This window comes from Stegodyphus dumicola, chromosome 6 (assembly GCF_044657685.1).
Source record: "Stegodyphus dumicola isolate Sdum_Otavi_A_Nest chromosome 6, ASM4465768v1".
In the NCBI taxonomy this organism is placed as follows: Eukaryota; Metazoa; Arthropoda; class Arachnida; order Araneae; family Eresidae; genus Stegodyphus; species Stegodyphus dumicola.
The window spans coordinates 158373014-158392656 of NC_140773.1; the positions used below are offsets into that span (position 1 = coordinate 158373014).

A 19643-nucleotide genomic window follows, 5' to 3' on the forward strand; every position below is an offset into this window, starting at 1 on the left:
CGAGGCTCGAAGTAGTCGGCCTTCTGTTGTCACCGATGATTTGGTAAGGAAAGTTGATGAAGCAATTCATGAGAACAGACACTTCACAATGAGAACTCTTTCAGAGGCATTTCCACAAGTTTCACGTACTGTTTTGTTGGAAATTGTATCTGACCACTTGAATTATCGCAAACGTTTTCCCGATAGGTTCCAAAAATGCTCACTGATGTTCACAAAACAAAGCGACTTGGTAGTGCCCTGACATTTCTCACGCAGTACAGTGATGAGGGAGAAAACTTTTTAAACCAAATTGTGACAGGTGATGAAACATGGATGTGTCATTTCACACCAGAATCGAAACAACAATCGATGGAGTGGAGACACACTCATTCTCTGAAAAAACAAAAGTTCAAAGTGACAATGTCATCACAAAAAATCATGTGCACTGTCTTCTGGGATAGGAAAGGCGTTTTGCTTACTAAATTTCTTCCCAGAGGTGAAACCATTAATGCGCCACGATATTGTGAGACTTTAACAAAACTAAGGCGTGCCATTTAAAACAAACAAAGATGAATGCTCAGTAAAGGAATTGTGTTGCTCCTTGACAATGCTCGGCCACGTACTGCTGGTGTCACTCAATCGTTAATTCGACAGTTTCATTGGGAGCAGTTCGATTACCCGCCGTACAGCCCGGACTTGGCACCGTCCGACTATCATTTGTTCCTGCACATGAAGCGCGAGCTTGGAGGCAAGAGCTTTGGATCTGATGATGACACGAAAAATGCTGTGGTGTCGTGGTTATCGAAACTGGCGGGAAGTTTCTTTGACGATGGTATACAAAAATTGGTCACCCGCTATGACAAGTGTTTGATCATTGGCGGAAACTATGTTGAAAAATAGTTTAAGACATTTATTTTCATGTAAAAATAAAATTGGATTCGAAAAAATTGTTTTACTATTTTTTTTTCAAAACGGTACTTAGTTTCCAAATACGCCTCGTACATATTGATCATATTATCTCCTAAGATTAATTTTAGAAGAATTATCTAAAAAGAGTGAATCCATAGTTAGTAAGTTTATTTTTGAAAATTGTTTTAAAGTAACTTGAATGTAAATTGTTAAAAATAGGGACAAAAATATATATATAATTACTTTTAATTTCTTTATTTTGAATATATATATATTACGAACTTTATATTAAGAGATAATATAATCAATATTACTTTATTAAATAAATTGTTAATGTATATTTTATATATATATTTATACATACGAATATAATGTACTGTAACATATATATGAATTTAATGTACTGTAATATGTATACGAATATAATAAACTGCTACTACTTGTGACTGTGTATAAACTGCTACTTTTTAAATTTAATTTAACTTTACTATTTTCTTGTGAAACTATATATATATATATATATATACAGATGTATACAACGAAAGTAGCAAGACAACATGAATTAAAGAGAGATCTTAGTGGTTACGAATTTTGAGCATTGAGTTTCAAAATTTAAAAAAAAAAAAATTAAGTAAGAGGAATGTCTAAAAGCTAATGCTAAAAAATGCATTGACTCTATAGTTCTTTAGCATAAAATGTAAAATCATGTAACAACAACAAACAATACTAAAGTAGTAAAAGCTATCTCATAAAAACTAAATGTAAAAATTACAAATCGAGATGACTTCAAAATCAAAAATGATGAGAAAAAATTAAGAAATTTTAACGCACAAAATATTTTAAAAGGACGCTTGTAAAAATTAAATACATTTCAAATACACAGTAAATATGTACAAAAATTGCAACAAATGAAAAATTAGCTCAACTCGAGGTTTGAGCCGGATTTATAAAGGAAAAAGCAGCTCAAAACTCGAATTAAGTTAATACCTAAAGCGGGTTTCATCAAACGATAATAATTGAAACTATAAACGTAATTTCATTAATAGAAAAATCCAACTTAATAATCTTAAAAAAGATAGTAAGTCTCAATTACATCGCTTCTTTCCCCGACGTGCTAGTAATTTAAATTGTAAATGTAAAACTTACTATTAAATAAGAAAAAGCTATACAAGAAAGCCTAGTTAGGCAAATGTACAATTAAAATAAATAGCTATATATTGTGGAGCAATTAATAACGGAGGCGATGAGGCTGTACAACTCCCCCCTCACACCCGCTAACTGTGATTGGACTTGATCCAAAAAACAAGGAGAAACATTCTCTCCTTGTATGACTCACTTCTCGCGTTATGCAATGGACAGTAAACAACGCTTGTAATCATCTCTAGATATTTTTGTCTTCATATACCTAATAAATATGTTATTTTGTGTTTGCTAATACAATGATCGTGTACCTTACCTCTGCAGCTTGGATTACACTTTATTAAGGTAAGAACTTTAATTCTGCTTTATTCATCTGCTCGTCTCGATTTAGCGAAGTTGTAACAGTAAACAGAAATGAACCACAAATACCTTCAACAAAAGATTATGAGACTGAAAATATGTTTACTTCAGCTAAACGCATAAAATATATCGATATAAGCCATTAAGAATAAAAAACAGAAAAGGTACTTTACCATAAATTATCGCTGGATAATCCGAAAAAGGAAAAGCCAAGCCTGTCTTCAAAAGCGAAACAAAACTGCATAGCTGCGTACTGCGCATTCGAAATACAGAAGCAGAAATGGCTACTAGCTGCGAAAATAAATATTCGATCATGAAACTAAACAATAACAACTATCAAGTATGGAAATACAAACTTGAAATGATCCTGAAAAAGGAAAATTTATGGGATTTAATAGTAGATGATACACCAAAAGAAATAAACGTCGAATGGAGAAAACGAGATGAACAAGCACAAGCTACCATTAGTTTACTCGTAGAAGACAACCAAATCGTACACATAAGAAATAAAACGACAGCCAAAGAAATATGGAATGAATTAAAGAAAATACATGAAAGAAAGAATCTTTCCAGTAAACTTTACCTTCTGAGAAAGCTGTATACGTTAAAAGCAGAAAACGAATACAAACTCGAAGAACACGTCAACAAAATGCTCGAAATCGTAGACGAACTGCGAGGAATCTGTGAAGAAATAAAGGACAGTCACATTGCAGCGCTCTTACTAAGCGGCTTACCAAAAAGCTATGAAAATCTCATTACAGCTTTAGAAGCACGCTCAGAAGAAGAACTAACGCTGGAATACGAAAAACGAAACTCATCGACGAATGCCTGAGAAGAAAAGAAGTAACGCGAGCAGAAGAAACGACTGCCTTCAAAACGAATTTTAACACGAAATTCAAGCATTTAAATCAACGAAGATGCAATTATTGCAAACAAATAGGACACTTAGAAAAAGAGTGCAGATTCTTAAATAACCACAAAGAAAAAGATAAAAACGAAAGTAACTCATTTTTCAAGAATGAAAAGCAAACGAATAAAGGAAATTATGGAAATAAACAGAAAACGAAAGTTGCTGTAAACGAGGATACACATGAAGATGAAAACGAAAATAAGAATCATGAGAAGACTGAGAATTACACGTTCGAAGTCACCAGAGAAAGAAAATCTCAAAACTCAAACTGGTCAGTTGACTCAGGTGCTACTTGTCATATGACCGATAACATAAACTTTTTCACCAAATTGGATAGAAGCAAAACTGAGCAGATAACAATTGCTAACGGCACGCAGATGAAGTCCGAAGGTATAGAAGGATACTTATACTGTACAGACGACGAAGATAACGAAATAGAAGTGAGACTCGTAGATGTTCTGTACGTTCCTGACCTAGAAGGAGGATTGATATCCGTACGAAAAATTACAAAGAAAGGATTTACAGTTGAATTTGAAGAAGATATTTGCAGAATAAAGAAGAAAAATAAAACCATAGGAATTGCTAAAGCAGAAGGAAATTTATATACCGTAGTTGAATCGCAAAGAAAAACAGCCAAAATTGCAGCCGCAGAAAGAAGAGAAAATAGTATAGATCTTTGGCATAGAAGGCTAGGACATAGAAATTATGAAGCAATCAAGAGGCTAAAGAATGATGACCTGGCAACTGGAATAAGAATTGACGGAGAAGCCAAAAAGGAAAAAGAATGCGAATGCTGTATCAGAGGAAAAATGAATTGCCGTATCCCAAGCTAAACAACTATAGAGCAAAATCAGTTCTAGACTTGATACATTCAGATATTTGTGGACCAATTGGTACAACATCACTAGGAGGAAAGAAATACTTCATAACATTTATCGACGATCATTCGAGATACACAACGATCTACCTGCTAGCTACAAAAGATGAAGCTATCTCCAAGTTAAAACAATTTGTAACCATGACGAAGAACAAATTTGGAAAGAAGCCAAAAGTCTTAAGAACAGACAATGGAGGAGAATATACAAGCAAAGAGATTGAAGACTATCTAAAGGAAGAGGGAATCGAACATCAAACCTCCGTAGCATATTCACCGCAACAGAACGGTAGAGCAGAAAGAAAAAATCAATACTTAATGGAAATGACAAGATGCCTGCTACTCGATTCAGGACTCAAAAGAGAATTTTGGGGTGAAGCCGTAATGACAGCCACCTATCTACAGAACAGGCTACCATCAAGATCAGTTGAAAAAACACCGTATGAACTATGGAATAATAAGAAGCCGAACCTAAGCCATATCAGAGTTTTCGGCAGCACAGCTTACTGTCGAGTTCTAAAGCAGAAAAGAAGCAAACTAGACGAAAGAGCAGAAAAAGGAATTCTTGTTGGATATAGTGACCGTACTAAAGGATATAGAATTTACATGCCACATGCAAACAACGTCGTGATCAGAAGAAGCGTAATATTCGATGAAAACAAAAAAGAAGAAATGCCTTGTCAATTAAATGATCAGCATGAGGAAATAGAATGGCCTTTTAAAGAAAATAAATTGACAGAACCACGTCCAAATGATATTACAGAGGAAGTAACTGAAACAGAAGAAATTCCCCCATTACCGAGAAGATCCCACAGAACGACTAAAGGAATCCCACCAAACAGATTCTCATACATGGCTAAGAACGAAGAAATCAAAGTTCCTAAAGACTGGGAAGAACTTCAAACTTTTCCTACCAAAGAAAAGGAACTGTGGTTAAAAGCTACGAAAGAAGAAATGGAAGCACTGAAGAGGAGCAAAACATGGGAACTGGTTGATCTTCCAAAAGGAAAGAAAGCAATTGGAAACAAATGGACATTTAAAACAAAATCCGACGCTTCAGGAAATATTATCAGATATAAAGCTCGTTTAGTAGCTAAAGGATATTGCCAAAAATTTGGGCACGACTACGACGAAACGTTCGCTCCAGTCGTAAAGTATACAACAATAAGGACTATTTTTGGCAATAGCAGCTCAAAGGAAAATGCACATGAATCACTTCGATGTAAAAACAGCTTTTCTATATGGAGATCTGAAAGAAGATATATATATGAAGCAACCGGAAGGCTACATCTCTGCTTCAGAAGCAAATAAAGTCTGTAAACTGAATAAAAGTATCTACGGACTAAAACAGGCAGCCAGAAACTGGAATCACAAGATAGCTGAAATCCTGCGCAAACAAGGATACGTTCAAGGAAAGGCTGATCCATGTTCCTTCACACTAATCGAGAAAAACGCAAGAACTTACATAATCGTTTACGTTGATGACATATTAGTCGCGAGCGACAAGTGTGAATCAATTCAAGAAGTTGAACGAATTCTCAAAGAATATTTCGACATTCGTAATCATGGAGAAGTGTCTACATATCTAGGAATTGAAATCGAAAGAGAAAAAGACGGAAGCTTTAAACTTCATCAAGCTAACAAGATTAATAGTATGATCGAAAAATTCGACGGAGAGTCACCAAAGAAACTAAGCTATACACCCATGACTACGAATTTTACGAAGAACCAAAACAACCAGGATGACATTTTTCCCGATAATCGGAAGTATAGGGAAGCAGTGGGAGCACTTTTATATTTAGCAACAGTATCAAGACCTGACATAGCAAATTCTGTTGGAATACTTAGCAGAAAAGTAGAAAATCCATCAACATCGGACTGGAACGGTATCATAAAAATCATACGATATTTGAGAGCTACAATTAATTACAAATTACATCTAAAATCCAATGGTGCACCAGTCATCAAAGCTTACAGTGACGCTGATTGGGCAGGAGATACCTCTGACAGAAAATCCACATCCGGATATATATTTCAAATCGGAAACAGTACGGTATCATGGGGAAGCAAGAAACAAAATTGCGTCGCCCTATCTTTGACAGAAGCCGAATACATCACTCTAGCCTTAACATTGCAGGAGCTACAATGGATTAGACAACTGATGGGAGATTTAGGTTTCGCTCAACAGGAAGCTAACATCGTATTCGAGGACAATATATCATGCATAAATCTTTCCCGAAAAGAGAAAGGAAGCAGTTACACCAAACACATCGATGTGAAATATCACTACGTATGTGATCTACAAAATCAAGGGATTGTTAAATTAATACACTGCAACAGTAAAATGATGTATGCAAACATGTTCACGAAACCTTTGCCCAGACAACAGCTGGAATTTCTATTGAAAGGAATCGGGCTTACTTTGGACAGAACAGCTCATCGAGTGGGAGATTGTGGAGCAATTAATAACGGAGGCGATGCAGCTGTACAACTCCCCCCTCACATCCGCTAACTGTGATTGGACTTGATCCAAAAAACAAGGAGAAACATTCTCTCCTTGTATGACTCACTTCTCGCGTTATGCAATGGACAGTAAACAACGCTTGTAATCATCTCTAGATATTTTTTTCTTCATATACCTAATAAATATGTTATTTTGTGTTTGCTAATACAATGATCGTGTACCTTACCTCTGCAGCTTGGATTACACTTTATTAAGGTAAGAACTTTAATTCTGTTTTATTCATCTGCTCGTCTCGATTTAGCGAAGTTGTAACAGTAAACAGAAATGAACCACAAATACCTTCAACATATATATCTGTACACATATTACGAACTTTATATTAGGAGATAATATAATCAATATTACTTTAATAAATTATTAACATACATTATATATATATATATATATATATATATACACAAATATAATATTCAAATATAATTTAATAAATATAAACACATACATATATCTATATTTTTATATACATATGCATAAATCCACACGCAAACACAAATATATAAACGCATATGTGTGATGTGTGTACTTAATTCCCATTTAAGAGTATGCATGCTTTCCGCTTTATGTACATATCTGCATTTATACAATATTATATAAATGCAGATATGCATACTACATGGATATGTAGGTACAGTACAATTCTAGAAATCCACAAAGCTTGGAACCAGAGGTTATGCGGATTTTAGGATTTCAGGACAGAAAAGATAAATCATAATATTCAGACTAAAAGTGCAAAATAAATAAGGCATATTAGATACATTTACTTAAATTATTATATACATTATTACAATAACTTATTATATGCATTAAATTATTATTACATATATAAATTGAGAATATTATTCAGTGTATTATATATACACAGCATCGAGGTTTGCTGATTTCACCTCATGCAAAGATTTCCGGTTTCGGATTCCGGTGTTAGAATCACTGTTGATGTAATATTTCAACAGCTTTTTGTTATTTTCCCAAATATCATACACAATCGTATTGCAATTCCATACAATTCTGCATAAACCGAGGAGTAGCATCTGTCTCCAACTTTTGCAGAATTTGCATTTTTTGTATTACCAGGGTTCGTACACATTTCTGCATATGGAAATTAAGTACTTTTATGGACTTTTAAGGACCATTAGTAAAAAAATTAAGGACCTATGAGCAAACGGGAACTGAATAAATTCAATTGAAGATATTATCTATGTCTGAATTTCACTTTTGTAATACCATCCTAAAAATAAAATAGATCCCTAAGTAGTATGCATTATTACTAAACATGAATTAATTAACATAATTGTTAATAAGTTTGAGAATAAAATAAATTATGCAATTTATCAAGTAGCATTAAATATTTTACACTTATGATAGTCATATTTGAATGTTTATATCGATTTCCTTCTCTTTTAAACATCTTTTCTAACAATTAGTGTTTGTCTCAATATGCAAACCAATGCTCTCACTAGTTTCTGCGTGCTTCATCTCCTAACTTGTCAACCTCTCCATAATGTACCTATGAGGGTTTAAAGGCGTGTTCTGATGCTAACAAAATCAGTTATAGCTCACGGTGACGTAATTAAATAAGAACAGTCAGATTCAAACTAATAATGTGGACCAGTGGTCAAAGATTATACAGTTTAATTGTAATTTAATCTGGCTCAATAACTCTATCATATGAGGAAATACAAATGGAAAATTATAGTAAAGGTTGAAATCATACACAATTAGGTAATAACTGCACATATCTTTAAAGAATAATTTCCTTTACATACTCAGTTTCTTTCTTCAACACATTTCCTTTTCATTTTAGAATTTTTGGATTTAATTAAGGATTTCCGTTATTTTAAAAAACACTAAATGCATTTAGAATGTACAGAAAAAGCGGCTAATTTTATTCCTTTAGTAATATGAACATTCAGAAGCAATATGAAATATATATATATAGTAAAGGACGGTTACAGAGCTGATGTGGCAGAATTTCTAGAATTTAGTGACACACCAAACAACAAAATCTAGAAATGGCAAAACTTTTAGAATTTAGAGCAAGCATTGGAAGCAGAATTTAGGATCCCCAGAGATTACAGGTGGGAAAATGCCTAGTGCCAGCTATGTGTATGATGCATTAAGAAATATTAGATGAATCTTTTAAATTGTAAGTTTTCAATTTCTTTATTAATAAAAAAAATCCCTTTCTATAATGCCTGCCCATTTGATAAGATCACAAGCATTTTTGATATTTTCCATGCTTCTGTCTAGTGAAAAGTAGAGAAGATAAACATGTTAAGATTCTAGTATCAGAAGTAATACATTCAAATATTATATTTTCATTTTCTTCCAGATGTTCTCCCAAAATTAAGAAATTCATTGCAAACTTTCTGTAAAATACATCCACTACGTGCTGATAGAATGGAGACATTTTTCATTTTATCACATATTTCTCGAATCTTCTAGAATCATGGGTCTATAAATCTTGCCTTCAAATCCTTCTGAACTTTCTAAGCTGCAATGTCTAAAATCCTAAAGAAAAATTATCCCTACCTTTTCTGTCACAGAAAAAAAACAGAAATATTTTAGGAAAAAAGTAGGAGGGAAAAAGTATAAAATTAATTTTATAGAGAAAACTGATGCACATTCTGAGAATTTTGAATATTCTGAGACGATTACATTGGAAAACCTCTTACTATGAAAACATTAAAAAAAAGACATTTTTAATTAATTACATAGCTAATTTTGCTTTTGCTAAGAGCGGTTTCATAAATTGTGCTTTATAGCATTATACCTTGTTTATTTTTCAGATTGAAAATATTGTATAAGTTGCCAAAATGAAACTTTATAATATATGGGACAGTGAAAAATAAAAATATTTTATTTTATTGTGTTTTTTTAAATATAATTTCAGGCTCTAGTGTAGAATTGGGTGCCCCTTCAATTAGCAACAAATTTTTGTAAAATTTCGGCAATGAAATCTTATTTCTGGTTACTATGATAGTGTAACTTTGCTTTAGTTTCCTGATTTTTTTAAAATAAAAATAGATTGATGTGTACATGGACAAATTTAAACAGTGTGCAATATCTAGTTTGTGCAATTCTGGGATGTTTTTTTAAGTGAAAACAGATCGATGTGTACATGGGCACAGAGTTTATGCAATTCTTTGACTTTTTATTTTTGTTTTGTGTCACAGCCATCTTGAAATGATGTCTTCCTGGTGTCGATCTTGGCGTCAAAAAGAATCGCCAAAAAACAAGGGGCACCCAATTGTAAACTTTTACCTAATTTCAATATATTACCATTATTTTAATAAAATTTATCAATGTTACGATGTTTAAAAAAAAACATCGAAAAATTCTCAGATTTTAGAATTATAAAGTTTCTATAGAAACTAATATTATTCACATTCCCAAAAGCAAAAAAAAAATCTTTAAGAGCTCTTTACTAGAAAAAATGAATTTCGAAATGCTTATGTTTAACTTTTTGCTTAGAAACTCGAGTATCCCATCATTTATATTAGAAATAGAAATAAATTATAACTCATGAACCTATTCAAAAGATTACCATATATACGGCAGTGAATCGCCAAAAATATTCCTCAAAATACTAATTCACAGTTAAAATGACCGTCGTAAAAACAGACAGAAATTTCAGACGATTAAAATTAAGGACCCTCTGTTGATTTTGGCCAAATTTAAGGACTTTTAAAGACCAAAAATCAATTCCGAAAAATCTAAGGACTTTAAGGACTCTTTAAGGACCGTACGAACCCTGATTACCGTCAATGCCACGTGTTTATGTTTTTCAATATTGAAAGCAGTAAAATCATGAGTGCATTTCTAATCTGTATTTGTATTAAAAAGGGCTGAAATTTAAAATATTCTTAATTTATCCACAAAATATCCGGACAAAAAAAAGGCAGCACTAAATAATCTCATAAAATAACAAAGCTCAGAAAATACAACAATGTGAATCGTGAACTTGATAGAAGAGTTGAGTGAAATGTCTGCTTTCTTACCTCGATGTAGGTTAGAGGAGAGGGGGAAAACTTTTATCATGATGTCAATAATTTGGTATTTCCGTTATGACTCATTATTATTTGGTAGTTATGACGTCATTATTTGGTTAGTACTTTTCCTTCCATATTTCGTACTCAATGTTGCGGTTTCCGGAATAAACTGAATGTTTTTATTTTGAGAGGCAACACGGATTTTCGGTATTTGACTGTATATGTTTCCATAAACAAACATAAATTCCCACATACTTGTGTACAGGTACAAGTAGTTTTTTCTTACATTCTTCAGTTCATTCTTAACATTTCTGTCTTTATTCCCCTTCATGCTGAAGTGACCTTCACACACAGAAGTTTATTGTGATGGTACTGTTGTTCAAACAAATCACAAGAACATAAATATAAATTTTTGTGTCAAAGAAACAAAAATAGCTTTACAATTTCAGTCTGAAATCTAGAAATCTTAAATATGCTAAAACTAGTCAATCAGTTTGAAAGCTTTTGCCTTTGTAGAAGAGAGGAATCTCTTCATTGTGTTTCTCCCTGGGGCTCATCTCTAGCCATTAGATTTCAGATGTACTGGTGGCACATTTTAAAAGGTACTTTCATATCAATGTCTTGATTTCAAGGTCAAATAATTTTGAAGTAAGATGTTCAGAATGGATTAAAGTAGCACTTGTGCAATGTCACTGTCTACTGAGCTCCAAGAATACAAACAGGATGTAAAAGCTCTCAAATAATGTACAAATTATTGTTCTAACAAATGTTCTCCATCTGAAATTCTGAACCCTGATGTTTTACCTGATGGAATGCTTTTGCCACTCATTAGACACATATTTCAGCAACTAAGCTCAAGGACAAATTCCTGGGGGCATACCTTGGCCAGTTAGCTATAAAACAGTTTTGAAAATAGAACATAATGACTGAGGTGTTAATGAAACCAACGAATAGCTGCCAAATTTTTTATAGAAAAGGGTAAAACAGTTAATTCAACTGTGTCAGTATACAATTCGCTTGACCTGAGAATGAAGTTTTTTTTAGTAACTCCACGTAAAGATACTCACTAATATATCATAGAATTCAAATTCTACCATATAAAATATGCTGCCATGGTTGATGTGAAAGCTGCTACAAAGAACAAACTGGTTTAGACAATAGAGGAAATATAAAAATTCACATGCGATGACGATTTCAAACACCTGAAATTATCTGAAAATTTCTCTTGTCTTTGTCTCTTTCTCTTAAATTATGTAGCATATAAAATATAGAATAATATAATACAGTATTGAAGACAACAACTAACTACCCTGTAACTTTTTGCCCTGCAGTATACTATATAAACAATTTTGCGTTCAATTTGAAACACTCTTTGCGCTAAGAAATTACCTTAATTTTGATACCTGAATGAACACATTCCCATAGTGAGGCTGGGAACTTAGTATACAAGGACAAATGGAATTTATGTTTTGAATTACAAGTTTGCATACTAAATAATTTGACATTTTTAATGACTTAAATTCCTTCTATTATTAATACCTGAAATATATCACTTAGTATTTTTCAATAAATAGTATAAAATGGTACGTGATTAAATAATCCTTTTTACAACCCTAACTTTTAAAACTATATTTTTTTAAAAAACAGTTTTGGAGCTTCTGTTTTATTATGCATATACTTTGGAAAAGAACTGAATTTAAATTAGGAACACTTATGTAATTGGACATTGCATTAATAAAAGTCTACAATAAAATAAAATTATTTCTAATTAAACCAGATATATTCTAATTTGCTGAAAGTTTCCTCCTTAAATTGTACGTTATCAAGCAGATTTTTAACAATTATATAAAATTAAAATTTCATTACACCTATAAAGCCTAATTTTAACAGTTCCACTGAACTTCATTTCCATAGCATTTATTTTAATTATTCCTTGTATGGAAGAAAGTTCAAAGATATAGCTATATTTGATAATATATACAAAAAAAAAAAAAAAAAAAAAAAAAAAATTAAAATTATAAGATTTAACAGTGGGGGGGGGAAAGACAGAGATGAAGACTAGTTAAATTTTAAATTGTCTATGAAATAATCAAATAGTTGAAATAATTTTGTGACATAATATTAATATAAAATATCATAGAAATAATTATTGTAAGCATTCAGTAAAGACACATAATCTTGTAGTGTAATTTAAAATTCAAACAAAATTTTGTAAAAATAAAATTAACATATAATATAAAGAATGATATTTTCTTCAACGGAAGTTTACACATTTCCTTCTGCGTAATGCCCAGCAGTCTCAATCCGGAACAAATGTAATATGAAATTTTCCCTCAATGACGAAAAGAATCTTGAAGTCTGGTAACTAACCCATACATTTTCCTTTCTTTTGTGACACAGATGCACCCTCTGAGAATCCATTAAACTACACACAAAGATCTTTGTTGCAAATAAGAGGTGATTTCTTAAAGGGAGGAAAGCATTTGGTTCAAGATACCTCATCCTTTCAAGGCTTTCACAGCTGCCAAAGCCCCATCCTCAAAATGTTAATAATTTTACACAATCAAATTACACAGCATTAAAGTCATGGATTAGACCTTTCTCTCTAAATATGTATTTCCCTTTAAAATACATATTTCTAATAATAATCATTTCTATCCATAAAAATGTACCATTAAAATGAATAACAAAAAATACTGAAAAATTAACTTAATCCCTGAACATAAAAATAATCTAAAACTTTTTGTCAGAAAGATGCACATTGAAAGAAAATGCCATCTGTATTTTTGTGCAAAGACTGAAAAGACGAGGAAGCAGAATTGGAAGTGCAAAATTTTCAATTCTAAATTTTATACAAGTGAAAACTTATTAATGATATGGATTGCAGTTGGTATCTGCTATGGTAGAGAATTCCCATGCATTGTGTTTCTTTGACATTTTTCATCAACATCAGAAGAAGAATCTTCAGTGTCGACATTTTTCATTTCAATTTCTGTCACAAAACCTTCATCACCAGACCTTCGCATATAATAACATCACATCATTATACAATAAGAGATAATTCAGTAAGGTATGGCTGAAACTATTGGCATAGCAACAAAATACATGACATTATGCTATTATCAAACATGTGATCCATGAAGGGCAAAGAAATGCATGCTGCTACACTTAAAATTCTAATGTTTATATTAAGAAATCTGTAGAAAACAGGATAATTAATATTGCATGATCGTTCTTGTTTTAAAATAAGGTGATGGGATGAAGTTTCAAAAAAGTGTGAAAGTTTGGTTTTTCAGAGTAAGAATTTAAAACTATTAAAGACATAATTATTTTAAAAGATCTCAAAATCAGCAAACTATTTTTCTAATACATTCAATAATGCAACAACTGGAAACTTTGAAGTCATTAGTTCAATCACTTAACAATTAATCTGTAAAAAATTACTTCAATATTAATTTCAAGATGCATACAAACACCCTTCTACGAATCTATGTGCCCATCTCATAGCTCTGGACCTATCCATCTCTGGCCAATACATAAACTCTTCTTTATCCTTATAGATTGTACTGGCTATAAAATCTCCTATGGATCAAAAAACCTTTCTGTTTTGTGAAATAGCTTTTCTATTCCAACTACATTCTCCATGGATATAAATCTTTTTTAGGATTATGTGTTTGCAAATAATAAAAGAATTAAAATAACATACTGGAACCAAATCTAAATTAACATGCATTTATGAGATTTGGAAGAAGTCAAAGGTTTCAATGTTACTCACTTTAAAAAAATTTTATTACTGATTTTACAGGTTTTTAAGGTAAGTATATAATTTATTATAGCAAAGCTTTTGAAGGAGCTATCGATCTAAGCAAAGATTTCGTAAAAAACTTTCAAAAGAAATTGGCATGATCCCCCTTCAACAACCAGGAATGGATACTGGGGCAAATTCATTACAAATGTTTATTAGTCTTACCCATTCAACCAAGAATTAATTTTCTGTTTTGGACATTTGCAGTAATGACAGATGAAGTTAAAATTCAATAAAACAGCAGCCAAAAGTTTATAAAGTTCTTCCAAAGCAATTAAAATATATACATCTATGAAGGATTATGCAGATGAAATAATTTTAGACATTTTTATGCTTGAAAATATTATTGTAAGAAATCTGTTACATCAAACTGTAAAAGCTGGAGGCTTACAAGCAGGAATAACTGTGAAAGTTGGAAGCACAGTCATATTTATATTCAGCTCACAAGCTGGAATCTTATTTTAATGTTACCTAATTTCACTTGATGATATTTATGAAATTTATAAATTCTATAAGAAACTTTTCTCAAAATTAAATTAAAATACCTGACACCTTTAGATAGAGCGGATGCAACCAATTCAATTTTAATTTTAAAAAATCATTTTCACATATACACAAATAACATTACACAAAATAACTTAAGCACTTACTTTATTAGCTCCTCAAGAACCCCAATGTCTGTCAAAAGACCAGTCATTTCTTTGGTATAGTAATCAGGAAGAATTCTTTCTTTGAGACTCTGAAGTAACCAAAATGTCATATCTTCATTATCTGTTACAAGGAGCATTATCCCAGCAATGAAATTCAAGCCCTACAAATAAAATAATTCATAAATTATTTAATTTTAGAAAGATAATGATACATACAATAAAATTCATGACTGTTATATTTTGTCAAATACAAGAATGTTATTACATTAAATTCAGAATATTTTGAAATGTACTTACAATGTACAGCTATACTATCACCTTTTTAAAGGTGGACATAACTTTACAGTTTCCAAAAATTGTAAGAAAAGTTTCAAACATTTGTATTAAATGACACCACTAACTTCAGTTGAGTTCAGATATGTTTGCTTTCTTTTTGCAAACATACTTTCAGTTTTCATCGATTTGTTTCAAGGTTAGTACCAGTCTGGTGTTTTTAACCCTCTGCATTCTCAGCAATTTTTAATATGCAACAACTCAGAGATAACTTTTACTACTAGTCATTATCTTACACGTATAAAAATATAAAATTATTTCTAGATACTACTGCGCTGAATTGCTGACAAAATAGCTACCAATTTATATGACAATATCACTGCTGTAGTGACAATGGAGTGCAAAGTGTTTCATTTGGTGTTCTATATATTCATTGTATTTTTTATGGGTCTCTAGGATTTACTAAAATAGAAGCTTTTGGCTATCCTCTGAATCCTAACAAAAAACTGAAAATGTTCTTATTTCCATACAATGAAATTATCATTCCAGAGAACACACTGTGAAAGAGCAACAATGGAATTTCAGAGCAGGAGATTCATTTAAAGAAAACAGGATCATATTTACAACAACCATGTAAGTTATTTACAGCCATTAAGAATTATATATTAACTCTTCTTTCCAAATGATGCTCTTTATGTTTAATATATCTTTTGCCTTAAAAGTATGATACACAGTAGCATTCATTCAGGAATTTAGGCTTTCCACTATATTTTATAGAAACAGATTGAATTAATAAAATGGATATAGAGATACAAGCTTAAAAAATTAAAAATGAAAAGTACCTGGCAATATCCAATAGATGGATTATGATGAGCAAATGCCAGTAATACATTTTTTAAAGATTCCCTTTTTGAATCATCAGATGTTCCTTTAAAGTAAATATTATCTGGAAATGTACGTGGAATATCTACAAAGAAAACGGAATTTTAATTCAGAACTTTTTTAATAATATAGTTTTATTGTTTGAAATGTAATTATAAAATACTAAACTCTCTAAATTAAGAAATCTTACATAATACATGCCTCTCAAGCTATTTGAATAATACATTAATGCTGAACATATACAAAATTTGTTAAATATTTTTAACTAACTCAAATTTCATGCTAAATAACTCAGTTTTGTGAATAACAAACTAAAATGCCTAAAATAATAGATTAATCTTTCTCAGTACATTTCCAAATTTTACTAGAACACTTTCTGTAGTATAATATATTGCCATTAAAATAAGACCATTTATATTATAAAAAATAGCACACATATTAATAGGAAATAAACTACTCTTAATCCATTTGTACTTATTTTACATAATAAATTATTGGAACTCTTCAATCAAAAATTCAATGCCTTTGGATATTCATCAGTACTTAGATATTACTTTCAACTTCATTTATAAACTTGCAGAATTTTTAAATGACTTTACAGGTAGAAACAGCATAAATTACAAGTATTTTAAAAATTGGTTCTTCGTTTACTGTTTCTTTTGCATTTCAGTACCATCAACAATTAATAAGTACTTACCAAGACTTATTGTTTCAATAATTTCTTGCTTCATTGGGCCTCTCAAAATAGTTGTGTAAAGATCTGGTTGCTGTTCTTTCATTTCCTTAGCACCACTAATTATCAACCATATCTGAAAGAATTTATTCCATAATTATGCATGAAACATTAGCTTGTAAAAATTATTTCAAAACTGTGAATCAACTATAACCTAAGCCCCACTAATTGCCTAATAAAGCAATTCAGTTTTTTTTTAATGCAAAAATAATTTGTCATTAGATTACTAGCTTACTAAATATTCATTTCTATCTGGGATTTTAAATTAGCATAAGCTTATTAGAAATCAGAGATTCACTTATCAGGAATCTAAGATAATTAACTAAGGGTGCCAGTTTAAGAGCCCCACATCCCTTGCCAATTGTGGTGAGTCCTGTCATGCATAAATGCATGAATATCAATAAAACAAGGTCAAACATTTTGCTAAAACATTTCAATATATTATTTTTTTAAATTTTAGTTCAACATAACTGACATACACTGATTACAATATGACAAAATACTGAACCAAAGTTGTATCTCAACTTTCCTTATTAACTGCCTATATGCAAATTTAATACATTAGAAAGTCCGTAATCTGGACGTCCATTATCTGGAATGATCTATAATCCGTAGATCAAAGCCACACACATTTTTTTTTTTTTTTTTTGTATGCTTAACGCATGCACATTGGGAGGATGCGTCACCAGATACGTTAAAAAATGCTTGGCATAATTTATGGCCAGTTACCATATTGCATGGTGAGGATGATGAAAATGATCACCGTGAATTTGAAGGTTTTCGGATATTGCAAACTAAAGGTAAAATTTTCCAGTTACTGGATTTCGTAAAGAAATGTGGAGAAGCTGTATTAAATGGACATGATATAACAGAAGTTTTTCATTGCGACGACAATGCCTCAATCATCAATCAATCAACGGACGGTGAAATATGTAGTATGGTTCTAGATCCAGAAAATACCACTGCCGATAGTGAAGAAAGTTACAGACAGGTTATTGAAAACAAAAAAATTTTGATTGACAAGTTAGTCGCTATTCTCGACGCAGCAATTACAGGACTTGAACAGTGGAACTTTGTAACTGAACAAGAAATGCCTGTTCATAGAAGAGAGAATTAAAAAGAAAGTATTAGCACAAAAAACGAAGCAACTTAAACAACTTACATTGAAAGAAATGTTTAATAAAGTAAACAAATAAATATTAAGAGTATTTTTTTTTTTTTTTTTTTTTTTTTTTTTTTGTAAATTTTAATACCCTTTAGATCATAATTGCTCTTTATTTCATAAATTACGGTTTCATATTTTTAATTGTATAATTTCTGCATGCCATCTGACAAGATTTAAATTGATGATTTATAATCCATAAAAACCCCTAATCCAAAATCACTGAAGTCCCGAAGAGTCCGAATTACGGACTTTGTACTGTAATTAAGAAATCATTTAGTGGTTTGTTCTTTGCCAGATGCAATGATACAACAGCAATTCTCCAGATATGATTCTTTTCTGCTACTACGAAATCCCCGAAAATGTAATGGCCAATGCCACTGTCAAAGTAAAAAACTTCTAAACTTTTGGAGTCTTTTTCACAGAAAGAGTTCATGAGCATGTTAATACATTTGTTACATCTATAAACAAATATTCCTAACTTTAAAAATATTTTTACAATACCTTTCCTTCATTTTCTTAGCAATTCCTGCCTTCTAAAGAGCAATAATTTAATGTTACTATGTACGTGAACTTTTACATTCATCAACTGAATACTTTCAGCTGATGTAATTTCTGCCTGCACAAAGATTTTGTTGAAGGTTGATTGTATCCATGTGTCAGACAATACTTGTCTACTTGTGGTTTATGGATAAAAAATAAACGTAATTTTTTTTATGTCTGCCAATGTGTCTATGAATGAACAATATAATGTTTAAAAAATAAAACAAATGATTATAATGAAGCAAATATAATTCTTACTTACTAAATTTCACAAAATTTTTCAGCCTTAAAGAACAGAGAAAAAATACGAAATAATGATGGAGAGTTTGTAAATGTTACTTGACTTACTGAAGAAATTTATTGAGAAAACAGATGAAACAAGTTAATTAGTTTCAAATTCAGCCATGTAAAATAAATGATAAAAATAAAACATTAATTACTTAAACAAATCTAAGAAGCAGAAGAAAAAATAAATAATCAGAAACGAAATAGCACACAACTCTAAAAATCAAGGAATTTGGCTAGAATTTGTAGAAACAACTTTAGAATTCATTCAGATATTTATAATGAGAACCTGACATTTCCCTTAGATAAAGAAAAAAAATGTTGTCATAGTATTTAGCACTATTGCCAGTGTTCAGATGATGAAAAACGATGTGTTATTAATTTGCATGCTATTATCAGCTTTCAAGTAGTGAAAAATGAAATGGTATTAGCATACATGCCCATAGGAAAAAAAAAAAAAAAAAAAACTGCCTACAACTGCTATTATAAATTATTCAATTGTAATTGTTGCATTTTCTTAGTGAATATAATGAACAACAGAGTCTGTTGAAGCTTTTCTGTACTCGCAAACATTTTCAAAACTATGTAGATCACTACATGAAAGAAGGAGGAACTATTTCTAAAT

General features: G+C 31.1%; 1 protein-coding gene across 2 annotated transcripts in view; it reads right to left on the reverse strand.

Moving 5' to 3' along the window:
* Positions 1–19643, reverse strand: part of LOC118203347 (growth hormone-regulated TBC protein 1-A-like) — a 67294-nt gene that overhangs the window by 28691 nt on the left and 18960 nt on the right. For both annotated transcript variants that reach the window (XM_085819108.1, XM_085819107.1), the window contains exons 4-6: positions 16993–17104; positions 16256–16380; positions 15141–15301 (exon numbers count right to left, since the gene is read on the reverse strand). In XM_085819108.1, coding sequence (XP_085675234.1) covers positions 15141–15301; positions 16256–16380; positions 16993–17104 — 398 coding nt within the window. The remainder of the gene's footprint in view (positions 1–15140; positions 15302–16255; positions 16381–16992; positions 17105–19643) is intronic.